The sequence below is a fragment of the Sus scrofa genome, chromosome 3 (assembly GCF_000003025.6).
Source record: "Sus scrofa isolate TJ Tabasco breed Duroc chromosome 3, Sscrofa11.1, whole genome shotgun sequence".
NCBI lineage: Eukaryota > Metazoa > Chordata > Mammalia > Artiodactyla > Suidae > Sus > Sus scrofa.
This window is the reverse complement of record NC_010445.4, coordinates 98,002,333-98,018,253: the sequence shown is the minus strand read 5'-3', so window position 1 is coordinate 98,018,253 and position 15,921 is coordinate 98,002,333. Positions and strand designations below refer to the sequence as shown.

Genomic DNA, 15,921 nt, shown 5'->3' with positions numbered 1-15,921 from the left:
GCAGGTGGAGGGATAAATTGGAGGTTGGGAGTGGCATATACACACTACTGTACACAGAATCAATAGTTATAGTCACAGTAGTCTGTGATGATCTTTATGCGAAAAGAATCTGAAAAAGAATGAATATATGTGGATATATGTATATGTATAACTGATTTGCTCTGTTCTCCACCTGAAGCTAACACAACCCTGTAAGTCAACTATACTCCAATTGAGTTTTTAGAAATGTTTTTATAAATAAAACCCAGGCCATTTACTATTCATAGAAAAGACTTTTGGTTTTTTTTCTTGGCATATTTTGTACTTTGTGCTAAAACTAGCTGATAAACTGATCTGTAAGCATCTTATTGTTTCAGAATTTATCCAAAATATTGTATTTTTATCCAAAATAATTTTTGACAAAAATTATGCATCAGTATCCATTAATTTATTTAAATCTATCTTTTAACCAATTTATTATCTTAATATTTGGGATATGGAATAGGAGTATAATAGTGCCTCACTGTACATGATCAAATGAAATGTTCCACTGAAAGGAGTTTTCAAATTATTTAAACATTTACCCTACCAGGCACCAAATTTTCTTAATTATTTTTTACCTCAACCTTTTTAAAAAGTTCACATCTTAGTAAACAGAATATATATCAAATATAATCTTGTGGAATCATAAAGTTTTACAGGTAGCACTGTAACACTTACTTAGCTCAGCCCTCACTTTACGGCTGAAGAGACTGAGTTTCAGAGAAGATAAATGACTTGGTCCTTGGTCACATCTTGACATGGTGGCAGATCTGGGACCTGCACCCTGTTCTCCCTAACTCTTAGTAAAGCAAACTTCCCAAGGTAGGAAAATTTTTTCAATACAAATGTTTTTGTACTGTGCTCTTACAGCACAGCCACTGCTGCAGAAAGGAAAGAGCAATGTGTGACACTGGATGAGAGTGACCTTGGCAATGTTGAAAAATGGCAGTTTATCCAGCTGCATGAGATCTGGCCTTCTCTAGTTAGGCAGCTTTTATCTTCTGAGCATATGAAAGTATTTTGAGATATCTTTAGGAACTGTTAAAGTTTATAGTACTTTGAGGCTGTAATGAAAGGCTCAACCACTCTACTTTTCTAATTATCTTCTGTTCTGTGCTTTGCTTCCAGCTCTCACTTCTCCTTGCTGTCTGCTTCCACCAGCTGTCTTATAGTCTCATATTAACTACTTTTATCTGTTGTCTGCTATGACATAAGACACAGAAAACTGGGCTAATGCTGGCTCTGCCGCTTACTAGTTTGCAGCTTTAGGCAAGTTAATTAACTTATCTGAGTCTTGATTTTACTATCTTAAAATTGGAGATTATAATAGATCCTACTTTTAGAGGATTGTTGTAAAGATTAAAATGTGGCAATTGGAACTGCTCTTAGAGTTCTAAAAACATGCCTTTTTCTGTTTTGTTTCCAATATCTCTTGTTACTAGTTAACATTTAAGTTACCCCATAGCTTCAAAAGCATACTACTGGGCTTAGAAATTTAGGAAGTGTCCCTCTAAATAAGTTGTAACCAAGCGGTTGAAACTTATCCCTGAATGTCAACATAATAGCTTTCTGTTTGATTCAGACTCCTGCATACCCTTTAACCCTGCTACTCAAATATCTGGGCCCAGGAGATACACTGTATTAACATTGCAGTGAGATACTAATAAGCATTACAAAGTCTATTAGAAAAACCAAGAGGTGCTGGTAAATTAAGTGTTCTTTTTGTCAGGATTTTGGTAAATCAAAATAAATTTTTTAAAAAAAAGTGAGAAAAGACTTTTAAACTCTGCTAGAAATCTCCAAGAAAGTAACGCATATAATGAATGCAGTATGTATTTCAACATTACTATAAACAGTAAGGAATTATATTGCAAATGAGGGATATGCTCTCATTTAAAAGAAGCCATCAGAAATTCCCGTTGTGGCTCAGCAGTTAACGAACCTGACTAGCATCCATGAGGGCGCAGGTTCCATCCCTGGCATTGCTTAGTGGGTTAAGGATCCAACGTTGCCATTAGCTGTGGTGCAGGTCGCAGACGCAGCTCAGATCCTGAGTTGCTGTGGCTGTGGCATAGGCCGGCGGCTACAGCTCCGATTGGACCCCTGGCCTGGGAACCTCCATATGCTGCGGGTGAGGCCCTAAAAAGACTAAATAAATAAATAAGTAAATAAAAGAATAAAAGAAGTCATCAAGAACTCAGGATCCATCTTTCTTTGTACTCCATCATCCTCAATAAGGTGCTGCTGGAACTCCAGTCATCACATCCTGGTTCCAGGAAGAAAGGATCAGAGCAAGGGGGGAAAACGACACTCCTCCTCCTAAGTTAGTTCTCTTAAAGTTTTCCTATAAGCTCCACTCCGTGACTTCTGCCATCCGTAGTTGCAACAGAGTTTAGGATATAGTGTTCTCTCTGGGAACCTAAAAGGAGAAAATGTGTAATAGATAAACTATGCTCTGCAGGTCTACACTGTAAAGGTTGGATTGGATAGGTTATAGGTTACACTCTGGAGTCTTCTTGAAAGATCAGCTTTCCCTCAAACCAGCAAAGCACATCAAAAATGTGGTGGAAGTAGTTTCCTGGCAATCTAGCAGTTAAGGATCCAGCATTGTCATTGCTGTGGCGCTGGTTGCTGCTGTGGTGTAGGTTTGATCCCTGTCCTGGAACTTCCACATGCCATAGGCATGGAGGGAAAAAAAAAAAAAAAAAAAACTGTTCTCTACAAGTATTCTCTAAATGTGATGTATTCTTTAAATTTTCAACATGATATTTATGAGCTTGATAAAATGGTTCTAAAGTTCATCTGAAATTTTCCACATACCACAAAACTATCAGAGTTGGCTGGGAATAGGCAGATAGACTAATGGAACAGAAAAGAGAATCCAAAAACAGACCTTGGTTTATATGGAAATTTACTAGATAATAAAAGAGGTATTTCAAATCAATAGAGGAACAATGGACTCTTCTCAACCTTCGTTGTCCAGCATCACAGCTACTAACCACAGCTTTGTTTATGAGATTAAATACAGTTCAGTTCCCTAGGAGCACTGGGCACATTTTGAGTACTCAGAAGCCACAGGTGACTGGTTGCCGCTGCACTGGAATGTGCAGATACACAGCATTTCATCACTGCAGAAAATTCCATTGGCTAGCACCACCCTAGGTGGTTGAGGGGACACCTGGCTACATAACATACTTAGGAAAAAATGCCCTGACTCAGCGCCTCTGGACTTAATTCCTCAGGTAACATTAATACACAGCCTGGGTTACAAACCTCCCTTTAGAGGATGACTTTCTATGCAATTGACAAAGATTTAGCTGAAATATTTCTTGATTTTCCAGGATGTACTCTCAGGCGCTATCACTTGGGACTGTTATTATGGTTACACCGTTCAGCTGCTTAAGGACAGTGATGAAATGCCAGCTTAGAATACTCTCCTGTTTCTCTTCAGGGAGACATACTTTTTGCCCCCAACCATGTCTGTGCCTTTGGGGTGATGTTTAAGGGTTTAGGCCCCAAGTTGCGCATGTGCTTTCATGGCCTGTGCATTGGGTGGGGCGAGGACACTCTGAGGTAGTGTCTGGAAAGGCAACATTATAGACTCCCAAGAAGCGGCTGCATCTATTCTTTGCTTATTTATTGGACTCCTTACCAGTGAAAACATATTCACTCTGTTTTCTAATATGAATTGATAACTTCACCAAGATCTTTTCTAAATTTAGGGACTTTCCTACTCAAGAGTTGCTTTTGACAATACTTTATATAGATTTACCATCTAAATACGTTCTGTGTCCAACACTGATGTGAATTACATGTGATAAATCCTCACAATGCTATTAAGGTCTTTTCGCAAAGATGCAAACAATGCTTCTGTGTTAGGATGAATACTTCTTGGAGGTCAGTATTTACCATGATTAGTAAGTCAAATCCTTCATTCATGTAACAGTGGTGTTCTTATCTTAGAAGCCTGGCTTCTCTGGGTGCCAGAGCCAGGCATCAGACTCATGGGAACACTATGAAAACAAACTGTGTGATCCCCATCTTCCTGCCATATTCAGGAAATATCCAAGAAACATATGCGTCTTTCTGGCATTGAAATTGGTTTCGCGTTAGGTTGGGAGGTTTCCCACGTGCCCAGCAAGTGATTCCCAACAACCCGTTTTCTAACATACCACCTAATCGCCAGTGATTTCAGGAAGCTTCACAGTTCTCAAAATCACATAATTTAAGTGTATAAATATGGGTATTTAGCATGCAGCACTCTGGTGGAGATTATGGATCTGAAGAGGTTTTAGGACATGTCATTAGACTTCGACAGACTACTGGAATAATTAAAATACTTTGTGTAAATCATTAAAAAAAAAAAAACTACCCCAAGGTATTTTAAATTTATTAACTTTAAAAACTATGTGAGCAGAAAGTAATTCAAAAAGTACAACAGAAATTAAATATGTTTTAGTACAGACTATAGGAGATAAGATTTTGAGTCTCCATTGACTTTGGTATAAACTATTAGACCTGTGTGATTTATCTGCAGTAGTTCATTGGATATCATCAAGTGCTTACATGTGGAGCCAACAAAATGTCATTTAGTAATGTTTTGTTTGAATTTCCAGTGTTAGTAAAACCTAGGCAGAAGCTCTCTGATGGCCTAGCGGGTTGGGAGCTCTCTGATGGCCTAGCGGGTTGAGGCTCCTGCGTTCTCACCGCTGTGGCTCTGGTTGCCGCTGTGCGGCGTAGGTTCAGTCCCTGGCCCAGGAATTCCCACATACTGCCTGTGTGGCAAAAAAAAAAAAAATAAAAAAAAAAAAAAAAAAAAAACCAAGAGAGAACCTGAAATAAACATTGCAACTCTCATTTAAAAAAAAAAGAAAGAAAGAAAAAGATCACTGTCTTATTTAAGGAGTCAGATGATTACTGCATCCAGCTGTTCAGAGGGAGTGCCATGTTGGTTAACTTTTCCCCAAAAGTAGTCTTTGGAGATAGGAGCTTTCCCTCGATCTCCATGTGACTGTGGCTGTGCCACGGGTGCCAAGGAAGCAGCCCAAGAAAAATAGTCTATACACAACCTAGAACCAGTACTTTGTTCTCAAAAATGAAGTCACTTTAATTAGAAACACTAGTAACTTGCAGTAATGCCTGAGGTTGCAGTGTCTTCTAAGGCATAAGTTTGAGAGACTGTCTGTCCTGGGCCAGGTGGTACCTGATGCTGGTATCTGGGTGGAAAGACTAGCAAGATGCCCCCAGGTTCCAGGTGCTTAATGCTTCCACTGTGGTCAGAGCTCTTTAGTTCCTTGGCTCCCAAGAACATAGGGTGAAGAACTAAAGACTTGCTGTGAGCCCTGTTCAGTTCCAGAGGCTGTGATACTGTTCTCTGTACTTGAAAGATTCCCGGTGAATGGCTACTCAGAAGATGGTATTGACTACTGTGAAACTGTATTGTTCAGAACTTGAAATGCTTTCTAATAGTCGGTGTGTTACTTCCTAGGGACATTCCAGCTATATCACACACCTTGACTGGTCCCCAGAAAACAAGTATATAATGTCTAACTCGGGAGACTATGAGATACTGTACTGTAAGTATGAATGGTCACGTACTGTAGAAATGTGTCTGTTGGGGCGGTAATGAGCAGGCTGCATGGAATCTATTGTGCAGCCACTGCACACTGGGCCCTCCAACCTGACGAAGCAGGTGCGCTACTTGGAGCTGGCTAAGGAATGAGAGTCTCAAAGAAAGTAATGAGTTCACTTAAATGTCATAAATTATTCAGGGAGACTGATCCTGCTGTGAATGGCTCTGTACTTAACAGCCTTTCCTGGTGGGAGGAAGGAGTGTAATGGATGGGAATTTATGCTTTTTAAAGAAAAAGGAACTTTGGTGGGAAATGGTTTGTAGTTCTATAAACCCTATTAAATAACTTTCTTTTCCTTTTCAAGTATGCCTTAATGTTTTTTGGTGTATGGATTATAAATACAAGTAAACATGGCTCGTTTGAATCAAAATGCATTTTCCAATATATTTGTACACGGCACGATGATTATACTTCCTGTTTCTAAATTTAAAGGGGACATTAAAGAGAACTGCAAACTAATCAGGAATCGATCACACTGTAAGGACATCGATTGGACAACATATACCTGTGTGCTAGGCTTTCAAGTCTTCGGTAAGGACACGACGACCCTTGATGGGGAAAGGCGGTTTGTGGGGGCTTTACATATAATGCTTGCTTAACTTTCTAAATGGAAAATCGGCTACCTGGGTTCTTTAGTGTTCACTTTTTTTTTTATTTTTAAGGGCCCCACTTAGGGCATATGGAAATTCCCAGGCTAGGGATCTAATCAGAGCTGCAGCTGCCAGCCTCTGCCACAGCCACAGCAATTCAGGATCCAAGCCACATCTGCGACCTACACCACAGTTCACAGCAACGCCAGATCCTTAACCCGCTGAACAGGGCCAGGGATCAAACCCGAATCCTCATGGATACTAGTCGGGTTCATAACCCGCTGAGCCACGACGGGAACTGCCAGTGTTATCACTTTTAATGGCCAATTCAGAGAAGTTAAATGTATTAGGATTGAACCAATACAAGGTTTATTCTCTACAGAATCTAGCAGACTTTTGGTCCCCAATAAATATGAAAGATAATTGAAAGGGAAAAGCTTTTACATAATAGTATAGATTGCCTTATGTTTTTTTTCCTTCAGTTGAAAAATCGAAGCTTTCAAGTTTGTAAAAACATTTTCAAAATAAGTTTCATTGAGATATCATTCATACTATATAATTTCCCTATTTAAAGTGTACAATTAGGTGGTTTTGGCATATTCTCAGAATTGTACAGCCATCATCACTGTAATTTCAGAACATTTTCATTGCCCCAAAAAGAAACTCTCTGCCCATTAGCAGTGACTCCCCACCTCCCCCTCTACAACCCCCCAGCAACCACTGATCTACTTTCTTTTAAGGATTTGCTTGTTCAGGACAGTTCATATAAATGGAGTCATACAATATATTACCCACTGAGACTGGCTTCTTGCCATTAGCACAAAGCGTTCAAGGGCCATCATGTTGGAGCATGGAGCACTGCTTCATTTCATGGTGGGATGATATCCCCTTGTATGGCTGTTCCACATTTTATCATCAGTTGATGGACACTTTGGTTGTTTCCACTTTTCAGCCATTGTGAATAATGCTGCTGTGAACAGTCATGTGCAAGTTTTCGTGTAGACGTGCTTTCATTCTCCTGGGTATATACCTAGGAGTGGGATTGCAGAATCAAATGGTAACTAACTCTGTGTCTCACTTTTGAGGAACTGCCAGACTGTTTTCCAGAGCAGCTACACCATTTACGTCCCACCAGCAGCGTATGAAGGTTCTCTGCTCCACATGCCTGTCAGCAGTCGTTAATCTTTTGTGTGTGGGTGTCCACTTGTCCCAGTACCATTTGTTTACATTTAAGACATTTTAGTAGCTATTAAAGCTAAAATTTGGAGATGATTCCTAATCTGATGTTTTGGACATTTCCAGAAATCTGCCCTTTGACAGTTTTCTGTTTTTAACCAATTTGTAAAAATCCTTCTGAGAAAGTTAGAAGATAAATGGAAAAGTTAAAATAATCAAGCCTGTTTACATAGAATTAAAAGGATATGTTAGGAGTTCCCTTATGGCTCAGAGGGTTAAGGATCTGGCAGTGGCCTGGGTTTGTTTGATCCCTGGCCCAGGAGCTTCCACATGCCAGGGGGAAAAAAAAAAAAAAAAGGAAAGATGTTATGCTCAGTTATTAGAGTACTGGACATGGATGTGGCACCAATACCTAAAGCAGTGCCGAAAATACTAGGGCTTTTCCCTTTAACAGTGTGTCTCTGCCCTCTGAAGGCGGACTCCCCTCCATCCCGACGGTATATCTGAACATTTCTTTATGCTATGGTGCATTAGAAAAATAATAGGTACTTGTTCTGAACACAGCTGCTGTAGAGGTGGAGAGGCCTACTGGGCTAGAAAGAAATTAAAATAACCTTGACTTGTCCATAAACAATTTCATTATTTTGGGTGAAGCTGAAGCAGTGGCCAGTAGCTGGTAAAGTACCTAGTTATGTTAATGAAATAGTATTTGATTTACTTATTAAGAGATGTTAGTTAAGTGTTCCAACTTGTCTTTAGTAAGTTTACCAAAAAAAAAAAAAAGTGTTCTCTAGAATAGTACTGAGCTACATACAGGAGGCCAGCCTCTCAGATGATACACATTTTAAATCTAGTTTAGCAGAGGTTTGTGCTCATTGTGTTGAGCATAATCTCCAGTGCCTCATAGTGATTCAGGGTAAACTTGGTATATCAACCTTTGGACATAAATAATAGTTCCAGGAAAATTCCGTGGACAGCATGGTAGACATGGATGGCCTATGCCTCAGAATCTCTCTGAGGTTTTTTAAAGAGCCTGCCTGAAAAGGACAAATGAATAGGTGTAGAAGTTCTACACAGATTACCCAGAGTCCACTTTGCACAATCAGGGCTGTGGCATTGTCTCTGCACTTTGCTGCAGAAATAACTGAGAATTTCCCCTCCACCTAGAAACTTAGGGAACTCTTAATGCTCGGGGGAGACAAGCTAAAAACTAAAATTATTTATTAGCACCACCTGCTGGTTACCAGTGAGTACTTATGAGTGTAAAGTCTTAAATTTTCCATCTTGAGGTTATTTGTTTATTATTAACTAGATTTGGGGTAAAATCTCATCATCTGAAAGAAGTTTGGAGCCATAAGGAAGTTTAGCAGCTAAGAATTTGAATATAGATGAAAATTAGCAAGATTCTAAAACAAACACATGTAGCATGACAGTTGTATTTTTCAGGCTAATTTTTCTCCCCCACCCCCATGTTCCCATATCAAAGGTGTCTGGCCAGAAGGATCCGATGGGACAGATATCAATGCGCTCGTGCGCTCCCACAATAGAAGAGTGATCGCTGTGGCTGATGACTTTTGCAAAGTCCATCTGTTTCAGTATCCCTGCTCCAAAGCGAAGGTAAAATCAGTTTAATAAAGACTAGTGTTATAGGGCCTTTGGAAGTAATTTTGTGTCGGTAGTGAGAAGAGTTCTGTAGGGCTGCTGATGACTGTCTAATACTAGACACGGGGAGAAAATGGGGCCATCTGTGAGCATCCAAGCAGGCAGCACTTGTCTTTTCCTTCCTCGAGGTAAAGGAGACAACAGAGAAGGCAGCTAGTGATGTTTTATTCATTTTTGTTTATTATCCAAATTTGTTCATTTTAAAGTATTTGTGACACATGATCAGCGATATAAAACTCCTAAATCATCTGTAATCATGTATAACCTAGTGAATTCTCCCTCAATCATCTCAGTAGGAGAGTTAACTAAACTCTAACAAAGTATACCAACTTGACATCCAAAAGAGACTTTTTTTTTTCCCAAAGTCTAAAAGTATAGCTGTCCAGTGACATTTTCTCCCATATGAATAGATATTAAAAGGAAATTACTGCTGACTTTATTCCTCAGAGTTAGTGACTTGTCCTTTTGATCAGCATTACCTGTTTCACAAGCTGAATGACCCTCCCTAACTCAGTCACCTCCACTGCTGTCAGCAGGCACGTAAAGAGTGAGTTTAATTTTCCTGATTTGCTTCCTGTAGGCTCCCAGTCACAAGTACAGTGCCCACAGCAGCCATGTCACCAATGTCAGTTTTACTCACAATGACAGTCACCTGATTTCAACTGGTGGAAAAGACATGAGCATCATTCAGTGGAAACTTGTGGAAAAGTTACCTCTGCCTCAAAATGAGATTGTAGCGGATACTACGCTAACCAAAGCCCCCATCTCTTCCATTGAGAGCATCATGCAGTCCGATACTCCCACGCCACCTCCTTCCCAGCCCTCAAATGAGACAGCTGAAGAAGAAAGTAGGGTAAGCAGTTCTCCCACACTTCTGGAGAACAGCCTGGAACAGACTGTGGAGCCCAGCGAAGGCCGCAGCGAGGAGCAGAGCGAGGGGGGCAGTGAAGAGCTGGGCGAGCCTGTCTGTGAAGAGCCAGCCAGTGAGATAAGCGAGGAGCACGGCGAAGCCGCTCTTCCCGAGGACCAGCAAGACCCCTCACCCCTGTCCTAACACCAGGGCTTCAGTGCGGTTCACTTTCTTCCTTCAACTGCATGTGGTCTGGTGACAGTTCAGGTAACAGGCCAGGAAGTGATGGAGAGTCACTATTGGTGGAGATTCTGGTTTCCACGTAATCTGTTTTCAATAGTCTTATCTTCCGTCTCTTAAATGCAGTCGATCTAAAGGTTCAGTTTGGTGTGTGTTAAAAATTAACCAAACTTAATAGGAAAAGACTGAAACATTAATTATGTCTCAGAAATTACTGTGTGAGTGCTGTGATGTAAATACTGGAAACAAAAACATCAGTTGTATAGATATAAACCCCTTGCTATCAGAACAGGTTTTCTTCAGGAACAACCAGAGGCATCACAGACACTGTTACTCATCTGCTGGCTCAGACTATGCTATGTTTTTTTTTCCTAACGCTGAAAAAAGAAGTCAGGAAAAAAAAAGAAAAACCAAAAAAACCTTTTAGTTAAGAAAAACTTCAGTTTTGCCACGAGCAGTGGTGTTGCCTTCTTGAATAACACCACCATTTCCTTAGCCTGCCAGTAGATGTCCAGATGTGCTTGATAGTGTACTACGTAGGTGCTGCCTTTTCTAAGTCAGAGTGAGGAATAGTCCCTTTATTTCCTGTGTGCAAAATATCTATATTTTATCTTAGAGCTAAGAAAGCAGTGGTTTGTTAAAGAGCTTTTAATGTATATGAAACTGTTGATACTCAGAAATAATGGATTCCTCCAAGGATTCCTTTACCGGCCTAAACATTTTCAAATGTTTGGCATTCAAGTGACTAGAAGAGAAAAAACCGCATGCCTATAAAGCTAAATAAATTTGGCTAATTTTAGCTTAGCCTTCATCCTAATTTGTTCCCTCAGTAACAGAGATATTAATACAGTAAATTTAAGATTGAATTGGTGCTTGAAATTCATTGGTTTAGTTATAATTTTTATACAGATTGAGGGATAAAATACTCAGCAAATTGCAAATTTTTTATAGGAGTGTTCAAAATAGTAATTTTTTTATAAATTGCATACTTAACAGACTTGCTCTGTATGGTGATTTTTTTCTTTGATGGAGTTTTGCTATAAGCCCTGCAACTCTGATGTGGCTGTCCTCTGCTGTTTTGGGCAGTGCATGTATTATTATGCATTGGATAGTTTTTTTAAGTTTTGTCAGATGATTATGTTTTCCTTAAGTGTATGTTTCCTATTTTCAAAATAATTACTGACAAATATGCATTTCCTATATATTTGTTTATACTTTGATTATAAAAAACTTTGTTTTATTTTTTAACTTGCTGCATTGTTTTGATATCTTTTTTTTTTTTTTTGGTTAGATCATGTTTAGAAACTTTGGATGAGTTAAAAAGTCTTAAGTATGCAAGTGTTTACGTGATTGTGCCATTCCAAAGTGCATCAAAACTGTCATTCCCTTCTAGAATCTTCTCAGGAGTAATACAAATCAGGTATTTCATCACCATTTGGTAATATACAAACTCCAGTGAACTCCCCAGGACACTCACAACATTTGTATTCACATGCTGTGTGTAAGGGTGTGTGTATGTGTGAGGGGTGAGTGTATACACTTACTCTGTGTGTGTATCTCTATGGAAGACAGACGCCACATTGAAAATACTCCGTGTATCTCTGTGTGTCTTTGTGTCCATGTATATCTCTTTCCTTTTGTTTACAAACTGTTCAAAAAAAAAAAAAAAAAAAAAAAAAAAAAAACCTCAAAGTAGTTCTCTTCAAAAGAAGAGATAGATTCCAAGGAACCCATCATTTTTCAGTCTGTACATAATTATCAGAGAGCAGCAGCAGTATCAGGCACATATATTTGCCTATCAGCTGTGGTGATTAAGTCATCAGGTCAGCATGTGCTCTTCCCTGTAAGGAAAATACTATGAGATGAACAAGTAATTCTAGAAGAAAAAGCATTTCCTTAAGTACCTGGGGGATACCGCTCTCCATGATAAGCAGGGAGTTTATCTGGGGACATGCGTCACCTTTGGGGTTGCTGTGTACAATGAGATTTATAATCGTGATACTCTTGGCTGGTAGTTTCAAGACACTACTAATACGCAGAAGGAGCTCCAGCTCTCAATTGCTGGCAACTACTGTTTAACAGTCAATGAAATCTGTGATAATGGTTGGAAGTGGGTGGGATTATGAAATTGTAGACGTTTTTAGAAAAACTTGTGAATGAAAATGAATCCAAGTGTTTCATGTGAAGATGTTGAGCCATTTCTATCATGCATTCCTGTCTCATGGCAGAAAATTTTGAAGATTAAAAAATAATGTTTCATTTGTCTCTCTAAACGTGTGTCTTGAGTCTTTTTTCATTGATGCTGCTAGTTCCCATGACTACCCAGTTATCAGAAGACACGGTTCAGAAGGGCACATTTATCAGTTGACCACTGCCATGGATACAGCGCTCTGGTAATGGACTCCATCGCATAATGTTAGAGGAAATTACTTCTGATTTATGCTTCCATCTAATAGGGCCCAGCTTTGTTTTAATTTGTGTCATGTCTGCGCTCTCTCTCTAATGTTTAACCTGGTGATCCTGGTTACCTGCCTGACCCCTTCCACTGCCCGCCTCCCCGTGTCAGCCTGCGGGAAGTCCTTGACCTCAGTAGGACGCCGCTTCCCTGCTTTCTCCATCTCCCTGAGTTGCTGGGTGCTTCATCCCCTGTATACCACAACCATAACTTAGCTGCTACAAATTTTTCTTTATGAAGAATCACACTGAGTATTTTTTTCAATCGACTCCCCGGTTTTACAGTTTCTACATGGAAATGTAGGGTTTTCACTGTCACCTTATTCACTCTAGTGACTAGAATATATGTTCAGAGCCACTCACATGTACTGATCCCTGAGAGGCTGTCTTGGGGCAGGAATTCCTCTTTCACCAATTCGCAAACAAAAATGGCTGACAGGCAGCAATACAAACCCACTAAAGTGATTTTTTTAAAGAACAGCCAAAAAAGGAATTTGTTCGTGGGGAAATAACAGTGAGTTAGATCTTGAACACACTGAAGTGGTAGTGTAACTTCCACAAGGAACTGGGTTTCCTGCTTAAATCTGGGATTGAGTGAAGAGTGTTGTTAAGGACAAGAACAGGGTTTTAGGACAAAGGAGACCAGACACGCAGGCCTTGGGTGGAGCAGAACTGCCGCTGGAGGCCTCCCTGTGTGGCCAGCGTCCCAGACACCCTGAGCCCGTGGTGCAGAGCCTGTGGGCGAGGAGTGGGAGGGGAGGTTCAGGAACAGGCCCGCATTCGCTTACTGGGATGACCGCCACCCCAGGACTTTGTGTGATGTGACTTCGAAGCTGAAGCTCTTAAGAAACAGAAGGAAAGGATGAGAACGAAGATGTGCAGACACTGTGGAAAGGAGATGGGACACAGCAGAGGGCCTACGTCATCTCAGTCCTTGCGCTGCCCTCCTGTCACCATCACAGAAACAGGCCCTACACATGACACCAATGCCTAGGATGCCAAGGACTGGTGTCAAGGACCACAGAAGAAGTCAGGCATTTTTCCCAAAAACTGGGTGCAACCCTTTGTAAGGGACAGCTCCTGCTCTCCTCAGGGACTCAGGTAATGCTACACCTTTTGTGCTAATCAGTTCACCTTCTCCAAAGGAAACCTGCATTTCTACTTCACCCTCATTAGTAGATCCCTACAAAAATAACCTCTGATCTAAAAGACAGCGAAAGAACTAAAAGAGAAATAATCCCAAAAGAAAGTTTCAGTGTCTCCTCTAGAGACGTCAGTGTGTTTCATTTCTGTATCCACGGGCGACATCCTCAGGAGACCATAGCTTGCTGAACTGAACACATTTGTGGGTTTTGTTTTAATGTTACCAATTCAGAGATCTGGCAGACAAGCTTGAGAGGACCACTTCTCTATCTCAAAGGACAAAAACAAGAAATGGATGACAAATAACCCGAGTGGTTCAATGATTAAAATACGACACATCCAGGAGTTTCTGTGTGGCTCAGCAGGTTAAAAGGATCCCGAGTCACTACTGTGGCTCAGATTGTTGCTGAGGCATGAGTTTGATCCCTGGCCCGGGAACATCCACATGCTGTGGGCATGGCCAAAAATAAAATATGGCACATCCATAGAATTAAATGCTATATAATGGCAAGAGCTAACACTTAATGTAACACTGAAGTGCTTTCCATGTACTAACTCGTTCAATTCTTTCAACAGTCCTAAATTTATCTCCATTTTACAGATAAGGAAACCTACAGATGAGAAGCCAAGCAGCAAGTCCTTCCGCCCTGGGGCCAGCCCTGTGCTTTACTGGAGGTGCTTGCTGCACAACAATAATTGAGTGATTATTACTAACAAGAAAGAAACAGGTTAAAGTGGTAGGAAGGATCTGAGACTGGTATATAGAAGAACGACAGAAAGTCGTAGGCTTTGCAAAAGGCGCCTCTGGGCTCTGAGGGACTCTTCTCATCCCCCAACAGCTGGAGCACGGGGCAGAGTTTCCAGGCTGTGCTGGGACACCTGCCCTCTGCCCTTGCTGCCTTTCTTGGCTCCTATGCCCTCAGTTCCTGATGTTCAGTTTAAACCTATGGAGTGTGGAGACACTGCTCCCTTGTTTTCCAACCTTTGAGCAATTTCCATTTCACTGAAAAAGCAGTGTAGCAACTTTGCACTGCGCTGGTCAAGTGCTGCTTCCCCCTTAGTCCTCCGGCCTGGTGCGGCCACGGGGCTTTGATCTTGCCTCTCCTCTCCCTCAGCAATGTAAACATCAGTCCTGAAAATAGATTTTCCTAGGGAGCCGCCCAGAAACAGAGATGAATGTGCATAACTGCTGGCACTGAGGACTCCACATATCAGTGGGATTACACCCACTGATTTCAACTCCTGGCAAACTTCACTTTTGCAGGATCGCACTAAAGGAGCGAGAAACAACGTGAGTGCTGGAAGAAAGGGCCCTAGCAAGGAAAAATAACTTCTTAATAAGTGAAGCCCTCAGGTTTCCCTTGTGGCACAGGGAGTTAAGGACCCGCCCTTGTCACTGCAGTGGCTCGCCATCACTGCTACTGCGCAGGCTTAGTCCCTGGCCCGGGAACTTCCACATGCCTTGGGCATGACCAAAAAAATAGGAGTTTCCATTGTGGCTCAGTGGAAACAAACCCAACTAGTATCCATGAGGATACAGGTTCAATTCCTGGCCTCGCTGAGTGGCTTAAGGATCCACTGTTGCTGTGAGCTGTGGTGTAGGTCGCAGATGCAGCTCGGGTTTGACCCCTAGTCTGGGAACCTCATGTGCCATGAGTGTGGCCCTAAAACAGCAAAAAAAAAAAAAAAAAAGATGTAGAAACTCCCTCTTTATGCTTTTAAAGGGAATAAACAAAAGTTTTTAATAAAAGTTCTGTCCTTGTGCACTTGAGGTCCTCCATCTACGATCAAATAGAACACTGCTGACGTGAAACGGTGCCATCCGGCCCCACAGTGCCTGCAGGAGAATTCCTAGCAGAGTGTGGGCCTGGAGGAGCCCCAGGCGAGGCCGGGACACTGCTGGTCAGAGGTGTGGCTGTAAAGCTGGGCTCTGGGAGCACAGAAGCTTCCCAGAGAGGCAGCCGATGCCTAGCTCTGCCCAGGGAGGGGTCCTACGCTTCACTGGGTCTGGGAGCTCTGCACCCCCTCTCCCTCCTCCGGGGTCCCCACTGGCTTCCCTTCTGCTGACTGGAGGGTCACTGGTGCTCACGCCCTTTTTTGGAAATGTCCTCTGAAGCTGCGCCATGGCTGCCTTCCCTCAGGTGTTCGGGCT

At 41.4% G+C, this 15,921-nt stretch overlaps 1 protein-coding gene across 7 annotated transcripts in view; it reads left to right on the top strand.

The window, feature by feature from the left end:
• EML4 (echinoderm microtubule associated protein like 4) overlaps nucleotides 1-12,445 on the top strand; it is a 150,068-nt gene extending 137,623 nt beyond the window's left edge. For all 7 annotated transcript variants that reach the window (XM_021087581.1, XM_021087582.1, XM_003125196.6 and 4 more), the window contains 4 exons: nucleotides 5,510-5,597; nucleotides 6,087-6,185; nucleotides 8,907-9,037; nucleotides 9,663-12,445. In XM_021087581.1, the coding sequence (XP_020943240.1) occupies nucleotides 5,510-5,597; nucleotides 6,087-6,185; nucleotides 8,907-9,037; nucleotides 9,663-10,136 (792 nt within the window). In that variant the 3' untranslated portion in view covers nucleotides 10,137-12,445. The remainder of the gene's footprint in view (nucleotides 1-5,509; nucleotides 5,598-6,086; nucleotides 6,186-8,906; nucleotides 9,038-9,662) is intronic.